Below are 18858 nucleotides of genomic sequence, written 5' to 3'. Positions count from 1 at the left end.
CTGTCAATTCACTCAAATCCTTTGTCAACTAAATGCATGAAATCTTTATTTCGTGGACCAAAAATGCATTCTGGGTATCAAGGAGTTTATAAAGATAAGGGCCTCAGCTACACGAATCTTCGCTCCACTCTGAAGAAGCTGTGTATGTGGCAGAAGAAGCTGTATTATGAAGTCAAGGTTAAGGAGAAATTTTTCTCACTTCATCAGAAGAAGTGTAGGCAGTTGAGACATATAAATAAAATTGGTGTCGATGCACACAAAGTTGACTCTGTTCAAACTTTCATTGAGATTGTTATTTCTGGTGTTATCGTAACTGCAAGACATGTGTTCAATGAAATGCCTAGCCTAAATAGAAGGTCTTGGTTCATGTTGATATTTGATCCTTTGTTCTCTTGGGACCCCGGAGGATTTCTAGTTCGTTTTTCTCATTGGACCTTCCCGGAGTTAGTTGAAGATCGACTTTTGTCAGAATTAAGGGTTGTTGATGAAGCAAATGTACCTGTGGTGTCAACTGATTCTTTTGCTCTTGATATAGCACCAGAAGTTGGTGGTCTGATGGTTATGGTGCAGTCGTCTTTTCTGTGGGGGTATCTGGTTTATCCTATTGTTGAAGGGGTGTTGGTGGATAACTATGATGGCAAAGTGGTTATGGCTTGGGGTGTGGCCTTGTGGTCATTGGCTACTTTTCTCACTCCCTGGGCTGCAAAGACCTCAATTTTGGCTCTGTTTTCCGTGTGTGCTTTGCTTGGCATGGCCGAAGGAGTAGCTTTTCCTTCCATGAATAACATGGTAGCCAGATGGTTTCCTCAAAATGAAAGGGCAAAGGCTGTTGGAAGTTTAATGGCTGGATTTCAGCTTGGATGCGCGATAGGGCTTATGCTTTCTCCTATTTTTATGTCCCAAGGTGGTATATTTGGTCCATTTGTGATTTTTGGATTATCTGGGTTTCTTTTGGTGTTGGTGTGGTTGTCTGCAACATCAAGCACTCCTGACGGAAGTCCTAAGATATCAAAATATGAGCTGGAGTATATATTGAATAGAAGGCATAAGTCTTTTTCAGTGGAGACAGTTAAACTTAAGAAAGTTAAATTGATCCCTCCATTCAGACGCTTGCTTTCAAAGCTTCCAATTCCTCTAATTGTTGTAAATTCCATGCATAGCTGGGGACTTTTGAATGTTCTTTCTTGGATGCCCATATACTTCAACTCAGTGAATCATTTGGATCTCAGGCATGCAGCATGGTCTGTGATGGCTATCATGAATTACCTAGCTTGCTTTTGGTCAGATATGATGATACAAAGTGGTACAAGTGTTTCTTTGACTCGTAAGAATATGCAGTCCATTGGTTTTGTTGAAAGACCTTGTTTATCACCAAATGAGCAGGAATTGGAGCTAAAACCATACTCAGAAATAGATAGGGAGCTAAATGGATATCTTGTGAAGGTGCATGGACTGATCTCTGCTGGTGTGACAGATGAAATGTTTTCTAATCATCCCAAGGTACCTGGTAACACCAAATTGGAGGGTGATGAGCCAAAGAAAATAGTTTGCCGCTTATATGGCTACCATTCTGATGATATGACTAGTGAGGTTGATGAATATGTGGATGCTTTAGCTACCATGGAGTAAGAATTGGAAATAGACAATGAGTGTAAAGAAGAACTAGTGAATATTCAAAAGGTAACTGCTTCAAATGGCAAAGAAGAACATCAGCTGCAAACTCGATTTTCTGCTTTTCAATTATTTGGGGACTCCTTGACATCTGAAAATATTAGTTCATTTGAGCAAGACAGAAATGAAGACCATAATGACTTGCAAGCTCCTTTCTTAAATTCTGAGTCAACAAGAACCTCCTATGCATCAGATGATAATAGTTCACTCAGAAGAGATAGAAATGAAGACCATACTCAACCGCAAGCTCAGTTCTTAGATTCCCAATATATTGGAAACTCTTCCACATCAGATATCAAAGATATGCCAATCAACTTGGTTTCCCAAACTGTTGAGTGGGAAAAGACTTATTGTGGTGAGTTTGTCATGCTTGATGATGCACAAGTTCATAAAGAAGTACAGAACTGGTAGTTGTTCCTATTTTTTTTTTCATAGGACCTTGAGGACAAGGTCCATTTTTGAGGGGAAGGCAATGTTACGACATCAGTATAGGAGAAAGGGTAGTAGTAAGGGTAGCAATTTAATGTTAGTAGTTAACTGTTGTTAGTAGTGAACCATGTTAATAGCTGATATGCCCAAATAGTGGCAATTGTGTTGCTATGTGTTGCTGGTAGTGTAAGTCATGGACTGACGTGTCATTCTGTTGGAGTTTGTTAGTAAACGTGGCATAAATGCCTGATAGGGTCATGGAGAAGTTTATCTTGAATATACAGAAACATTTTCTTTTCGTTTTTCTCTGAATTTCTTCTCCTTTATCTTGTTCCATATCTGTTATGCCATTTTAGGATCCGTTATCCTAACACTTCCTCAAATACTTATCTTACAAGAATAGTAGACCACATCCGATACTAATAATAAAAACAATCTATGTCAAAATTCTCAGTCCAATTGCCTCATATTCTGGGCCATTTAGTCCTTAAAAATCTAATTTTTTGGCCAGCCCATTAATATTTTAAAACAAATTAAAATCCCTTTTCATTAACACCTAACTGGAAAAAAAAAATGTAAAACCATGAGGTGACTTTGGATTATCGCTTGCTTTGATAAATGGGTTTAATATTTTTATTTTTACAATAAAAAAAAAATTTCTACCGCACTCATAAAAAATTAATGGTCCTTCATTTTTATGTAAGTATGATAATATATATATATATATATAGGGTTCGCTTTTTCTGCAGTTACTGCAGATAAGTTATCTGCAGTAAGTCCAATACGACGTCGTTTTGGGGCAAAAATATGATATTTTTGTAATTTTAATTTATTTCAGGATTATTATAATCTTTATGATTATAATTTTTTAATCTTTCAATTCTAAAACGACGCCGTTTTAGGAATAAATGCAGATAACTTATCTGCAATAACTAAAAAAATATTTTTTTGATATATATATATAAAATAAGAATACTTTTCGCTTAATAAATACCTTAAATGTTCTCCATTTCTTTTTTTGGACAAGAAGATCATGTCAGTGTCATGGTAAGGACCCCATCAACACTTCGAGCTAATTATGATAAAATGAGAAAACGAATCCCCACGAATAATTCCCCATTTTTTTAATTAAATAAAATTTTCATTCTTGAACTACCTTTAGAGATCTCTTTTGATATAGAAAATTTGAAACTCTAATTTTATAAAGGCAATACTGAAGATCCATAAAATTATGAAATCCATATCTAAATCAATTCCTTTGTTTTGCCTCTTCATTGCACAAAAGTACATTTCAAACCAACTTTTAGCTCTTTTTGCCTCAATGAATTGTGCAGAAAATCACAAAAACAGATGCTGCACCTTTGTTTTGCAAGCCTCAGCAAAAATATTGAAGGACTGACATAGAAAAAGTACTTTCCAAGCCTGGAATTGGCCTAGGAATGTTTATTTAAGAAAAGCCCAAGAAATGCTTTACATGGCCAAAACTGGTCTACATCAAAATTCTCATCTACCTACTGATTTTAAATCAAACTCTTTTAATTTGCTTAGTTAAGTCTCCGTTGAGGTTTATCCTGTTGAAATTTTGCTTTGTAAGAGAGATTTTTCTTCTGCAATGTAATAAATCCGGGATCCTCAAGACAGCTGAACTTGATAACTAGGTGTGTATATGTTCCTTCCCAAAATTTCTAAAACAGCAACTTCTACCAGCAAAATCAGGCAATAGACATAAAAGTCAGTGAAAATAATGGAACTTCAACTTGAAGATTTACAACTTTCAACAACTCTCCTAATCCGTTCAATAACTAGAGGGATGTCCTCTAAAGTTATAGTAGCAAAACAAATACGAAACCATCCTGGTTCTATGCAATGGCAGGCTGAGCCAGGAGTCATATTGATCTTAGCAACACTCATAAACTTCTCCCATAACTCAAGTTCTCCTTTCTCACTATAAGGTCGGATTAAGCCGCTCATATCAGCCCAACAGAACATACCAGCACTGCTCTTGGCACACTTGATTCCTAGTTTACTTAAACTATCCACAAATTCATCATGAACTTGTCTTAGTCTGTTCCGGTTCGTTTCAAAGTACTCCTGAATAAATGTTTTATCGGAAAGCATTGAAGTAACTAACCTCTGGGTGGGAGCAGATATAGAGGAAAATCTACTTATCTTCTTGGCAGCAGCCAAAACAGTGTCGTTGAATGAATATATTACCCCAACTCTAAAGCCAGCAAGCGAGAGATCTTTCGACAGGCCATATATTATATGAACACGGCTCTTGTCTATATCTGAATCAAGAATCTCAGCTAGGCTTACGAACTTCTCACTTCCATATGTGGAGCCTGCAAATACTTCGTCAGCTATGATATGAATGTTTTTCTCTTCAGCAAAGTCTAGAAGATTGTAAAGCGCATCTTGTGTCAGAATATTGCCAACAGGATTTGAAGGGTTGGAAATGAGAATTCCACGAACTTTGACTCCACGTTTTCTTGCTTGACTATATGCTTGTTCAAGAGCAGTGATATTTAGATTAAAATTGTCAGTACTACGACAGTGAACGGGTATTAGGTCTACCCCTGGACGCCATCTCACATCCCTGTCAAAGCTGCATAATTCCTTTTATTAGCTTTTAAAATTAGCATAAGGAATACAAACCAGGAGCTCAAGAAAGTGCCGTCAATTACCCCGGATAATAAGGTGTGGGGACAAGGAATGCATTTCCAGGGTCTGCCAAGCAGAAGGATAGTATCTCAATAGCAGGAGTTGCTCCAGATGTTAGTACCATATTAGATGGGTCAAATTTCACCGATCCTCCCATCACCTGATGCATAAAGTCAGACAAGGCCTGCAAAATCAAAGCAAACAACAATAGCTCAGACAATAAAACAATGACATGACCTTAAATGAACTAAATTTGCACATAGCACATTATAAATAAAAGGAATATAGAAGAACAGTGTCCAACTCCACTATCAAAGATGGCCAAAATAACGAAAACGGGAAAACATTTGAATTTCAATCTTTAAGACAACAAATAATTTAATTAAAACCAAAATGCTCATTTACTGCATTAAGACAAAGGTATTTATTTTCAAAAGCTGGCGAATACCCTGTTTGTTAAAAGAGAATTTTGAAATGTAATGACACTAAAAGCTCAAGTTCTTCATTTAACATATGAAGAATGCTACCAACAGATTCTTTTGAACACTCTTTTTAACACACTCTATTATTGCGCCACATCCCACACTTCGCTTTATAAATTATCTTTTTCTTTTTTTGAATTATTAAACAAGTATGAAACACGGCCCATAATAAAGATATGTTCAAAAGGAGAATAAATCCTCTCATGTTTTGTTTTTAACATAACCATGTTATGGGCAAGACATCAGTCGTTCATTCATAGATCAATGGTCAGCATTTAAAATGACAACTTCCACTTTCTCGTTTTACAAACTCCTCATTAAAATTTTGACCGTTAATCTAAGAATGAATGGCTGAGATCTTTCACATGACATGGTCATATTAAAACAAGACATGAGATTAATCATTCCCATTCAAAATAATGTGTTGGTGGCATTCCTCTTAACATAATGAGAAGCAAGATACGTTCAGATCTAGGATTGCAATAGCGGCTCTTTTGCGCGCTATACCAGTCCAGGAGCGGGTTGCGGCTGCTGGAAATCGACACACAAATCGAAAAACGAAAAGAGAAAGGGAAGAGAGAAATTTGACACAGTGATTTATCTTGGTTCACCCAATGTAGGCTACGTCCAGCTTATCTGTACTATATTCACCTCACCGCCACTCGTTACAAGTCACTCGGTTTACAAAGGAATATAAATAAGATTTAGAAAACCCTAACAGCAATAGTTACAAACCCCAATTGCCTTTCTGCTGACCCTGTCAATAAGGGCTCTCATCTGTATGGGAAGTATGAGCCATATCCAACAGCGGCCATCTGATGCGAGAACCGCACCACACCGCCACCGTTTCTGTTAGTGTCTGGTGGCTGCCGCAACCAGAGGTCGCGGTTTGCGTTTATCGCATCGAAACAGGACTGATTCAGGAAAAAAATCGATTTGTGGGAAAATGGTAGTTGATAGAAAATTTGATAAAAATTAAGGGTAAAACCATAAATGGAGAAGATAAGTTGAGGGTAATATGGTAATTTTCGTTTAAAAAATCTCACAAATACTCACTCTTCTCGCTCACACTTTCGTTTGTTCGTTCTTCTCTGTGTCACACTTCTTCTCTGCATCTCTTCTCTTCTCACTCTCCTTCCTTGCTGCCACCTCGACGACCAGAGCTAAAACAGAGGAAGAGGACAGCACCACACTGGTGTGGGCTTGAGAAGACGAAGGCTCTTATTCTAGAAGGTGAAGGACACATTGAAGCTGAAGGTCAGGGAATAAGATTGGGTTCTATTTGCCTCTGTTACTTAACTCAGCTTCCGTTTCTTCTACTTTCCAGTTTCTACGATCTGCTTCAGGGTTTTTTTTTTTTCCCCTATTCTGTTTTTAATAAATTCATCATTTTAAATCTAAATAAACGTCCACGTCTCTGAGACTGTAATGACATTATATATAATTGAAAGCAACTATTTTTCCGTTTCAGTTTTATTTTTTTTCTGTATTTTTTCGATTCTATTTTTGTTTTCGATTCTGCAATTATTTTTGCTTTGTGCACCTTTTTCTTCAATGAGCTTTATTTTAAATATTTAAATCCTCTTTTATCTGAATGCTCATATCTGTAAACTGTTTTAAACTTCAGAAAGTGGGTTGACAGCAATGATAAAATGTTACATTTACAGTTTTAGTAAATATAAATTAGTATGTTGGTTGCTTCCTTTGTTACTTGAATTGAACTAGCATTTAGTTTATTTCAATGAACTAGCATGTTGGTTGCCTCCTTTGTTACTTGAATTGAATCATTGTTTGGAATGTGTTATGTCTTTCGTGTAGTTTAATGGTCATCCCTTTTATTTTGGGTGAATTCCTATTATTGAGCATGTATATATGTAAGGTATAATTTAGTAAAAGTATTAATATGGACTTTGCAATAGCGGCTGCTACCAACCACTATCTGCTATTTAAAACCTAGGTTAAGATATGTTACCATTAATAATAAATAAAAACCTATCAACCAACGGGATATATTATTGGTGCTCCTCTAGTACATACTACACCCACTTAAATTATAACACATGGACTTACGTTGCATCCATGAAGAAGCTGCCATTGCCAAGAAAATTGGTGTAAGTGCAATTAGGTAAGTCCATGTGTTGTTATTTAAGGTGGTGTCCAATGTACTACATGAGCACCAAAAATTTAACCCTGGCAACAAGCTTGTAGCTCAACCTGCGCCGCCTCTGAAGCAGGGAGTGTAAATTGTGTAATGATAACATTAGAGCTTCAATCCTCCACTACACCACCTATCCCTTTCTCCTACTCAGGTGCTAGCAATTCCATTGTAACATAATAATAACAACAACAAATATTAACAAAGCTATCAAAAATCAATACCTTAAAGCTACTAATAACAACACAGAATGAGAATACATATGATTTTCATCAAACAAGCACACTTCACTCCATCATTCATTCCCCCAAGTATATATATACTAATAATGCAGAAGAACCAACCTAAACCGCTATTGCAAAACATCACCAGAAGCAGCATTAGTATAATCTAACACAATCACAGAAATCTCTCTTACCATTTTCAATTCCCCCAATCCATCAAAGGGCTGATACGGTGCAATCCCATTAATACACAAACTCACATCGCCACTCCCCATCAACGATCCCTCCAAGTTCCGCGACACCCATTTCCCAATCAAATCCAAACACAACTACAAAAACCAAAAAAAAAACAAAAATTAGCGACATAACCAGAAAAGAAAAAAGACAAAAAACATGGTAAGAACCTCAAAAGAACCAACCAACCTTGTTATCGGACAAACCTAGCTGAATAATTCCATTGGGGTTGTTGGAAATATCGTAGGGATCGCGGGACACTCTTTCCAAGCCAACGTAATAGAGGGAATCATCATCGGGTTTGGCGATGTGGGTAGCGAGCTTTGAGACCCGAACCCGAGAAATGGATCCACGGGTCGACAAGTTGGAGCGGGAAGAGGAACGAGGGAGGTTTGGGGATGAAGGAGGAGGAGGGTCAAAGGTGGGACGGCGTCGTTTGAGGTACATTTGGAGAAAGTAAAAGAGGGCACAAGGGATAAGGGTACCGAGGAGTAAGCCTCCACGACCTTGAACAACGCCTTGGAGTGGCACGATTAGCTTCATGCCCGAAGAAGAAGAAGATGATGATGATGATGATGAAGAAGAAGAAGAAGGGTTTGTGGTTTCTCGGGTATGGTGTTTTGGGTTGGTGGGTTTTCGGGTTGGGGTCATTGACCGCCGGTGACGGAGAAGAACATAGGGTGGATGGGTTTGGTTTGTGTGGTTTGGAAGAACAATGTACAAAGGTGCCAACCAGTGTTTTTTTTTGTCTCCGTCTGTGTTTTTATTATAATTTTGTCTCGTATTACTAATATCTCCTAATTATACCATCGTCACCCTCCTCGTACATGTAACACTTATATTTAATTTAAATTATTGTAATAAGAATATTTTTAAAAAATATTTTAATCGGTTCATTGTTTCGTGGTTAGTTTAATTCGGAATGGGTTTAAGATTAAGACTTTAAATTCCTCTTCAATGGTGATACTGGGAAAGATCGAACACATACTCTCATCTCTACTTATTCAACTCTCATGCACCAATTGAACTATTATTATTTGATTGTAATAAGAATAAAATTCTAAATGATTTTCGTACACATAGATAAAGGATTTGTTTGCTTCTCTAATTATGTGCTTCTCTTTTTTGGTATTGTATATTTGTTTCTTTTGTCATACAATAATATATGGAATTATGCCGGCATTCTATGGTAAGTCCAAATATATAAAACTTTAATGCACTTAAAATAATTTCTTTAAAGACTACAGAGTATCTTCGAAATTTTTTATTTTTTATTTTTGGTAAAAAGTATCTTCTAATTTTTTATTTCATTTTTTGTATGTTCAAGCTTAACAATCAATTACAAGGGATGCGTTAAAAAAAGAAGAAGACGAAAATGAAAATCCAATATGATAATAACTAAAATGATTAAGAAAATAAATCATCTGATATTATTATTGTTGAATAGTGTGGTCAGATTTCTGAAATTATAAATATGATAAAGAAATTGGGGGGAGGCAACTCGGGAGGTAATTAAGATTGAATTAATTCAAAAAAAAAAAAATCAAATTTTGTAAATTTGAAAGAAGATGAAAATGTAAACGAAAAGAAATACCGGTGACTGTTCTAGTGTTTAGTAAGGTCAAAAACGTAATAATATTTCGTTTTGTTATATTCAAAAGTTAATATGTGTATGGAATACGGTATACTTATTTTTTTTAATACTAATCTATCTCTAAAATTCTAATGAATTCGATCATTTGTGCTATCTAGCTGCGAGTTAATTAAATTTTGAACTAGACTAGCCAAACATAAAATTAGTACACGTTTAAATTATTTTAATTATAAAAAGTAATATTTATTTTTATCATAATTCCTAAAAAAGTATTTAAAAAATAAGAACCACTTTTCATAAATTAACGTTACCAAATGAAGCAATTAATATAGGTTAGCATTAAATAATAATAAAACCAATTGGAATAGTGAAACATATAAGAAATTTTAAAATGTAGGGGGCTGAAAGCAATCATTAAACATGGAATTCATATATATATGACGGTGAATAAACAATCAAATTATACTTTTGATATGTTGTTGGGGTTATTCACGGTGATTCCACTATAAAAATGATGAATGGTATGTGTATGATGCAGATTGTTACACTATAATTGGACAATATTTTCCACAAGTCAATCAATTTGACAATGTTTCATGAGGGGTAATGCTAAGGACACATACATTGAATCACTAAAAGAGCAACAAGTCAGTCACCTGTGAATTATACAGGATTTGTTTTTGTGTTTTGCGCCTACATTTTGAGAGTTTATTCATCAACTTGCATTAAACCATTTGCCATGTGGAAGTATCAAAACTATTTTTATTTTTTATAAGAAAATATATTTAATGACTAATTATCTCATGCAACATATAAAAAAGTGAGCGAGATCTTTTTTTTTTTTTTTTCCCTCTTCTTCTTAGTGGATCCATGTAACATGAAAAACATATTCTCCTTATATATATCTATGTTAGGTTTATTTTAAGTCATATGAGTTTTATTTTAAAAATTTGGAAGTACCTTTGTTTCTATGAGGTTTGACTATGATAATATCCCATGAGCATCATCGATTTAATTATACCTATGGTAATATTTAATTAATTATTGCCATGATGTAAATTAAATTGTCAACTCCAATAACACAAGCACCAGTGGTCTAGTGGTAGAATAGTACCCTGCCACGGTACAGACCCGGGTTCGATTCCCGGCTGGTGCATCGTTTTTAAATTTCCTTTTTAACATATTTTGAATTGCAAATTCGTGTGGGAAACTCTTTTTATGTACTGCTCCACATGCATGTATTGTTGAATCATTTCACAATAAACTTCCACTTCCACAAATACAACTGATATAATCATTTAGCAGATATGTTATAGTGCTTGCAAACGTATATAATATTAATTATATAGTAACAAAAATCATTGATTTTTGCAAATTACTTCAAGACACATTCTTTCTGGTTACTTGCTTCTGGTGATGAAGGCCTGATGTGAATGTTCTGTAAGGTACAATTGATCCATCCATCACTTTCTTTGATCCACTTGCATGTGAAAAAGTCCAATTTCCAACCACCATGTGATATGTAGCCCATAATTGTGTTGTGTACTGTATTCATCGTACATTCATCATACTCCAAATAGTTTTTGTGACAATTTTAATTAAATGACTATACGAGATATCAATTAAATAACAATTTTCACTATTTTGTTTTATGAATTTCTTTATTTTGTGACAATTTTAAATTGTGATAGTTTAATTTATGAATGACCGGATGAGATTTTCGCCTAATTAGATTATGAGTTTAATATTTCTCATGTTGTAAGAGATAAATTATCTTCTACATACATATAAAAGTGTATCAGACTCATATAGGTTCATATCAGAAAAAGAAAGAGAAAACATAGACACAACATACTTTTATGTGTGTAAAAGATAAATTTATCTCCTATAACATTAGAAACACTGAACCATTAGATTAGATGAAATTTCGACTACGTCTCCACGAGGTGGAGAAAAGTTTAAGTGCTCTGGGAGCACTTTTTATTAAATGGGGCTGAGGAGAGACCAAAAAAGGGGGAAAAAATACAGGTCACTCCCTTAATAAAAAGATCACCAAAGTCCCAGAAAATTTTTACGCCACAAACTAGTCATATTGGTTAAAAGTTTGTTTTAATTTTAACTAGCTATAGATGTTTATTCGTCAGGCTCACACCAACTCATCAAAGGTATGTGTAGGGGCCAGTATACATTGCTTGCTTTTGTGATATAGTTACCCTTTGATATTAATGTAGCAATCAATCAGGACAAGTGCACTCCCCAAATAAAGAAGGTGATGGTGCCTTTGTATCCTAAAATTAAAGAGAGCAAGAATTTTGCTCAACTCTCCAAAACCGATTCTAACATAATCAGTTATATTTAAGCTATTTTTCAAAATCAAATTTTATTTTTTTTATATAATAGTGAAAATTGAACACGTAACTTAATATAAACTACTCAAATCTCTCACACTAGATCAATATTATTGGTTTGACTTCATTTAATTGTCTCTGTTCTTTGGTGAATAAATTTTTAGACGAGACAATTTTTTTTTTTTTCAATTTCGTTTTGTTAAAAATGTTATGAAAAATAAACAATATTTTTTCTGTCTAGAAATACTCAAACAAGCGTAAAATTTTAATCATACATGTTTACAAAAATAAAATAAAAAAATTATTTATACATTTCCTAATCCTTTTGTAAGCCATAACATTTACATGCTCACTATCTAATTGTTTTGTTTGGGAGGGCATATATACTTATTTTTTGTAATATATATTTTAGATTTCACATATCTATATACTACTTTCGGCTATGATACTTATTTTAGCATGTTAATTTGGCTTATACAACAACCCTCATTTTAGTGTGTAGACATAAATCAGAACTCAAATTCAATGACCAGTCACGCCATGCATGATAACCCTTCTGCAATATGCACCTAGTTTACTTTCTTGCACAAAGGACATAAAACTAGAAAATGACAACTGATTCTACTGATAAAGTCCATTCAGTAATCACACAAAAATTAAAATTATTAAAGAAATATAAAATCATTAATATAATCTCACCTAACACTTTAAATTTTTGAATTGAATTGATTCTTTTACATCACACAATTCTTAGAATACCGATAAATAAAGTCACCCGCGTATCTACAGGAAACAGTGGGAACCTCTAGCCCAGGAACAGATATCAAATTCAAATACTTGTGCAGATTACATACATTAATGCCTCCCTTGATAAAAAAGGATCGATCATGTATCAAAGTGTACATATATAATGGAGACATGATCCTTGGACACTAAATTTTAACCGCTGATTTTCGTTATAATTATTGGATAATTGGGTCATATTTATTAATTAATTAATAATTCTTAATAAACTATAACCGTCAAATTGATGAAAATCAACGATTAAAATTTGATATAAAAGGATCCTTTTCCACTCACACACACATATATATATATAGGAGTTTGCATTCATCATTTAACATGACACAAAAAAGTTTCCTACACACACAACATTTTGTGGGACCCACACTTTTTGAAGCAAAAAAAAAAAAAAACTACGGCACGCAAAACGAATCTCTATAACATTATACAATCACTTTTCCTACAACATAACTCTTAAAAAACCCATATATATATATATATATATATATATATATATATATATATATATATATATATACAAAGGATCAAGAAGATCTCTGACAATCTGTTGTTTATTTACGTTAAAATCTTAATCTAATGCTCAGTTGATAAAAGTTAATTTACATCTATCTCTGTATTACTATGGATCCAAATGATGGTTCAGATATCTGGGAAATACATCTGTTTTATTATCATGTTTAAATCTTTCTCTTCTAAGCTCTCTTTCAAATCATCTCAGCCATCTTCTTCTTCCATCCATAAAGATCAAGTTAAAAATCATACAAAAAATATTTTTAAAGAAGAAATCTCCTTTGAAGATATCAATCAAGATCTCGATAACTGGGAAATTCCCAGAATTCCAACTAATGAACTATACAAACCCGAAGGAAACTTCTTTCGGAAATCTGACTATATCATCAGAACAGTTGAAAGAAATATCCCTTTAAATAAGGAATTTGAAGAATTTCAACTACTTTCAAAATCGTCTATACAAACTCATAAACAAAGTTATAACTATCTGCACATTGGATGTGTCCAAGTGGCTATTAAACCTCTTGGAATTGAAGGTCTAAATGCTTCTGTTCTTCTATGCCTTCGTGATACAAGGCATAACAAATTTACAGATTCTATACTTGGAACTGCTGAAACAAGCCTAAGCAATGGACCAATCTTTTTCAATTGTTATCCTAATCGTATGGTTAGTCTTCAAGATAAAAATATCTTGGATGTCTTAACTTTGAACATTGAGACAAGTGGTCTTGACATGAAATCCGGATCTATTCCAGCAGCTTTGCTTTTTAGGATTCAATATAAAGTATTGAATTCTTCCATCTCTAGGGTTCTTAAACCCAAGAAAACTGGGAAAACTACTTTGTTCCTTACTGACATGTCTAGAGCAAATGTCACTGTTCCCAAAACCATCCGTTGGACTGACATAGTCCTACCAGATAAATGGAGGCTTGAGAAGGCAACACCTGCTCAACCTAGAGATACTCCAAACTTTAGAGAAATCAAGCAGTTCCCAAGTGGTGCTGTTGAAATAATCTTCGATAGAAGAAACTCTTTCAGTTCTGCAAGTTCTTCCAGGTCTGTTCAAACTCAAGATTTTCGTTCTGAAGATTTTCAATCTGCTCTTTCAAGGAGATCTTTCTCTACAATCTCTGAACCTAGTAGGTTCAATCTCCATCTCCAAGGTTTGGACACTTCTTCTTCTATTCCTAAACCTTCATATACCCAAAAAGAAGAAGAAAATGAACAAAGTATCATCCAATCCCCAAAATCTATTCAATCTCCAACCTATTCCTCTATGCATAATTCTTATGATGTTATATAAGTTCATTATAGATAAGGAAACCCTTAGGAAAGACTTTAATTCTGAGGAACGGTCTCCTCAAAAAGAATGGTTCTTCCAAAATTATAAGGGAATTAAAAGACAACTAATTCAAGAAGAATTTTATAACTTTCTTGACAAGGTAGAGTTAAATATTCCTTTCTTTGATTGGTTTCAAGCTTATTCTGTCCAACAGGACATTGATTATCCATTCAAGACTCCTCAATCTGCTAATGTCATCACCGATTGGCACCTGAAAGAAGAAGAGATTATCAAGTCTGAATTTCCTCCCACAACTTCTTTCTATCTCCCAAAAGTTTGTGATAACAAAAGTAGGTATGTTCTTGCTTCACCTTTTAAATTAAAAGATGAAAATGAACAAGTCTCTCCAATGGATTTTAAAAATCTTATTGAGCAATCTAATTACACCAACAAATATCTTCAAGTTTTGGGTGAAAAACTTATCAAAACTATTGAACCTTCATCCTCTGCATCTTCTTCTAAAAACTTAGAAAAACCTTTGTTCAAACCTTTCAAAATGAATGATCAACTTAGAAAAGAGTTTGCAAAGTTAAAACCTGCTCAATCTCAGTCTCAGGATGAATTTCTTAAAAAAATTGATGAGAAGTTAAGTACATTAACCATTCCTGATACCCCACAACATTCTGATCAAGAGACTCAACAGTCTCATAAACATAACACTCGGTCAAAAACTATCAATACTCTGAATCATTATGATGAATCTCCTGAGTCAGATAACAAATCTGAAATTAAAATTAATCCTATAACTGGTATTAATAATTGGAGAAACCCTTCCAAACTTTATTACCAAAAAGCAACTGCTCCTGATCTTCTACTTGAAGAAAAGAATACAAGTTTCAAAAGTTTTAATGGTAACAACGTCTATGAATGGAACATAGATGGTCAATCAGAGTATAACATACTCAATATAATGCACCATATGACTATGGTTGCAACTGCCTATCAAACTTCTCATAATTGTTCTGAAGCAATTATAGTCAATATTATTGTCTCTGGCTTCTCTCGTCAACTCAAAGGTTGGTGGGATAATTATCTTTCTGAAGATGAAAAAAATTCTGTTCTTAATGCCATTAAAGTTGATCCTGATGGCATTCTTATAGTCTCTGATGGAAAAACTATTCCAGATGTTGTTAATCAATTAATCTTCACCATTATCCAACATTTCATTGGTGATCCATCCTTATGGAAAGATCGTTCTGCTGAACTCCTATCCAATCTTAAATGTAGAACCTTAGGTGACTTTTGCTGGTATAAAGATACCTTCCTAACTAGGGTTTACACTCGAGATGATAGTCAACAACCTTTCTGGAAAGAAAAATTCTTAGCTGGTCTTCCAAAATCTTTAGGAGACAAAGTTAGGGATAAAATCCGTCATCAATCTCTAACTGGAGATATCCCTTATGAGCAATTAAGTTATGGACAATTAGTTGCTTATATCCAAAAGGTAGCTTTAAAAATCTGTCAAGATGATAAAATCCAACGTCAACTTGCAAAAGAAAAAACTCAAAATCGTAAAGATCTAGGATCATTTTGTGAACAATTTGGTCTGCCTTGTACTACAAAACCTAAAAAACAGGAACAAAAACAGGTTAAAACTTTTAGGAATTTTCGTAAGAAACCCAATTACAATAAAAGGTTTAAAAATGAAAATCCTAAGCCAAATACTGAAACAAATAAATCACAAAATACATCCAAACCAATTAAGCCAACTATTTGCTACAGCTGTGGTAAACCTGGACATATTAGTAAATATTGTAGGCTTAAGAAAAAACTAAATAACCTAAACCTTGATCCTTCTATTGAAGAACAAATCAATAATCTTCTAATCCAGTCCTCGGATGAAGAATCTGGAAAAGAATCCTCAGAAGATTTAAACCAAATTCATGAAGATGATCTATCTTCTAGTGAGGACTCACAATCCTCGCAAGAAATTAATGTCTTGACTAAAGAACAAGATCTTTTGTTCGAGGTCATAGATTCAATCAGTGATCCCCATGAAAAGAAAGCTTACTTAGCAAAATTAAAATCATCCTTGGAAACCAGTTCTTCTAAATCTAAAGAGTTGTTGGTTCCTAATAAGTTTAATCTTAAAGATACCCTTAAAAAACTAGAAAAGAGTATTACTGTCAAACCTATAACTGTCCAAGATCTTCAGTATGAGATCAATATTCTCAAAACTGAAGTTAAACAAATCAAAGAACAACAACAAACTCATCAGAACATCCTTCTTCAATTACAAAATGAAGAATCAACGGGAACGAGTATGGAAAATACTCTGTCTAAACCAGATGAAGATAAAAATCTTAAAGACGAAGAATTTTTAGGATTAATTAATCAATTAACAATTCAAAAATTCTATATCCCAATCAAACTCAATGTAGGTAATTTTGACCTTGAAATTGAAGCTCTGTTTGACACAGGGGCAGATTCAAACTGCATTCAAGAAGGTCTAATTCCTACTAAATATTTTGAAAAGACTTCTGAACGGCTTAGTACTGCTAGTGGTTCAAAACTTCAGGTTAATTATAAACTTCCGAAAGCAATCATTGAAAATGATAATTTAAAAGTTGAAACACCGTTTCTCCTTGTTAAAAACCTCAAAAATGGAGTTATTCTTGGAACTCCGTTCATCAAATCTCTTTTTCCTCTAACTATCACAGATGAGGGCAGAGAAGGTTTTGTACTTCACTTATGCTGTAAATCAACAGAATGGCACCAAGGCGGACCTAGAATTTTGTTTTTGTAGCTAGTTTGAAAATTATTGTAATTCCACAAAACAGGAAATGGTATATAGTGATGATTTTGGTTAGCCACCTTTATGCTAAATAGAAAACTAGATTAGAAATGCAATAGAACGTAGGAAAGGAAAAATAACAAATGGGATATACAATATGTCTTGCTGGACGGTGACTTCCAGAGGGCTGATACTTGTTGACACTGAATTTGTGACGTATGCAATCTGAGTTACTTGTAATTAATAATTGGTGTTTCTTCATGTCTAATCTGTTTAATCTTTCCTCTCATGATTTGTTTAACCTTAGTGTTTACTTAACAGGTAGGTATACTGGGAAATGCTGCTGATTTTTACGAGGATGGTTCAAATAGTGACTCTATGGACAGCATGGACAGGCGACAGATGATGATTGCATTTGACATGAGGTATGGCCTGGGAAATTGTCATTGAAGTATATGTGCAACTATATAATCTATTTGACACCTTATTATCTGTGTTGCAAAGATGTGTGGGTTTCATAATGGTGAAAATGGTAATGCGAGAGCTTATTGATCCTTTGATCTTTTCAAAGTTCAAAACATTCCTCACTAAGGTACGAGAAGCTAAATTCTTTAGTTAATATTAGCCTCTTGACTGTTTAAAAAGTACTCAAGTTTTTTCTTTTTTTGTCTATATTAATCTGTTTGTAAAGAACCAATTCAATTTAAAAATCTAAAAGTTTAAGCTGTTAGGTGAAGACCACATTAATGATTCTATATTATATTTTTCTAACATTCCCTTTGCACAATGTAAAGGTGAAGACCACATTAATGATTCTATATTATATTTTTCTAACATTCCCTTTGCACAATGTAAATGCCCATCCATCTGTGCTAAGAGATTCTACAATATTTAATTATTTATTAATGAAATAGGGGCGGTGAGGATCGAATTCATGATCACTTGGTCAGAGAGACTTTGATACCATATAAAGAATCAATTCAGCCTAAGAGTTTAAGTTGTTAAGTGAATACTGCATTGATGGTTTTAGATTATATTTTTCTAAAAATGTTAAGCAAGTGCCCAAGAATGGCTTCATGTCTCTAGTATGCCCCGTCGTACCAATTAATACTTAAATAACTTGTTCTTTGGGCCCATATATATATATATATATATATGGTCTTACCATAGTAAGATGTTGAGTGACTTACTCTGATATAGTTATCTATTAGCTTCAAATCAATATAGAAGTATTTTACCAGACTCTTCTAATTCCTTTCTTTTCTCAAATATTTCATCTCTATACATCTACTTTCTGTCGCCTTGTTTCAGATAGTGTACCTAATGTCAAATGACTCATGGTAATTAAGAAGGGAAATCATTAAAACAATTTGAAAGGGGAAATTGATGAATATGTAGACAGATGTGCTTCAAATGTTTCAATGTTGCCTATTCTTTGACTGAAGAAACATACAAATTATAGAAAAATAGACGATGAAAGGGTCATGCAATGATATGAACTTTCTAACGATAATTCCTGCCACATGCAACTTCAGGGATATGATCCTTCATGTTTGCGAGAGCTTATGTTGGAAATCCTTGGTAGAAGTTCCCCATATGGAAATGCTGGCTTTCAAGTAAGTTTATGTTTCTTCAGTGAAAGTTACTTAATATTTAGAGTTCCATTATTG

The 18858-nt window shown here is 33.9% G+C and overlaps 2 protein-coding genes, 1 long non-coding RNA gene and 1 other non-coding gene across 4 annotated transcripts; 3 read left to right on the top strand and 1 right to left on the bottom strand.

Moving 5' to 3' along the window:
• Positions 1-567: 567 nt before the first annotated feature.
• On the top strand, positions 568-2082 carry LOC133300811 (probable anion transporter 4, chloroplastic). Its single transcript, XM_061500397.1, has 2 exons — positions 568-1625; positions 1776-2082. The coding sequence occupies exons 1-2, from the start codon at positions 649-651 to the stop codon at positions 2080-2082; spliced, it is 1284 nt and encodes a 427-aa protein (XP_061356381.1). The 5' UTR covers positions 568-648.
• Positions 2083-3616: 1534 nt separating this feature from the next.
• On the bottom strand, positions 3617-8597 carry LOC133300809 (probable aminotransferase ACS12). Its single transcript, XM_061500396.1, has 4 exons — positions 8046-8597; positions 7817-7951; positions 4785-4945; positions 3617-4705 (listed from the first exon to the last, which is right to left on the bottom strand). The coding sequence occupies exons 1-4, from the start codon at positions 8505-8507 to the stop codon at positions 3853-3855; spliced, it is 1611 nt and encodes a 536-aa protein (XP_061356380.1). The 5' UTR covers positions 8508-8597; the 3' UTR covers positions 3617-3852.
• A 1938-nt stretch (positions 8598-10535) lies between these two features.
• On the top strand, positions 10536-10606 carry TRNAG-GCC (transfer RNA glycine (anticodon GCC)). The gene has a single exon. It is a non-coding gene; the product is annotated as a tRNA-Gly (tRNA).
• A 6895-nt stretch (positions 10607-17501) lies between these two features.
• On the top strand, positions 17502-18807 carry LOC133300810 (uncharacterized). The gene is made up of 3 exons (XR_009750103.1): positions 17502-17613; positions 17693-17780; positions 18724-18807. It is a non-coding gene; the product is annotated as an uncharacterized LOC133300810 (long non-coding RNA).
• The last annotated feature ends 51 nt before the right edge of the window (positions 18808-18858 follow it).

This window comes from Gastrolobium bilobum, unplaced genomic scaffold (genome assembly GCF_033153095.1).
Source record: "Gastrolobium bilobum isolate Gb01-03AN ecotype WA unplaced genomic scaffold, APGP_CSIRO_Gbil_v1 utg16903, whole genome shotgun sequence".
NCBI classification, from domain to species: domain Eukaryota; kingdom Viridiplantae; phylum Streptophyta; class Magnoliopsida; order Fabales; family Fabaceae; genus Gastrolobium; species Gastrolobium bilobum.
Note: the sequence above shows the minus strand (reverse complement) of the source record. Positions and strands in the feature narration are given on the sequence as shown.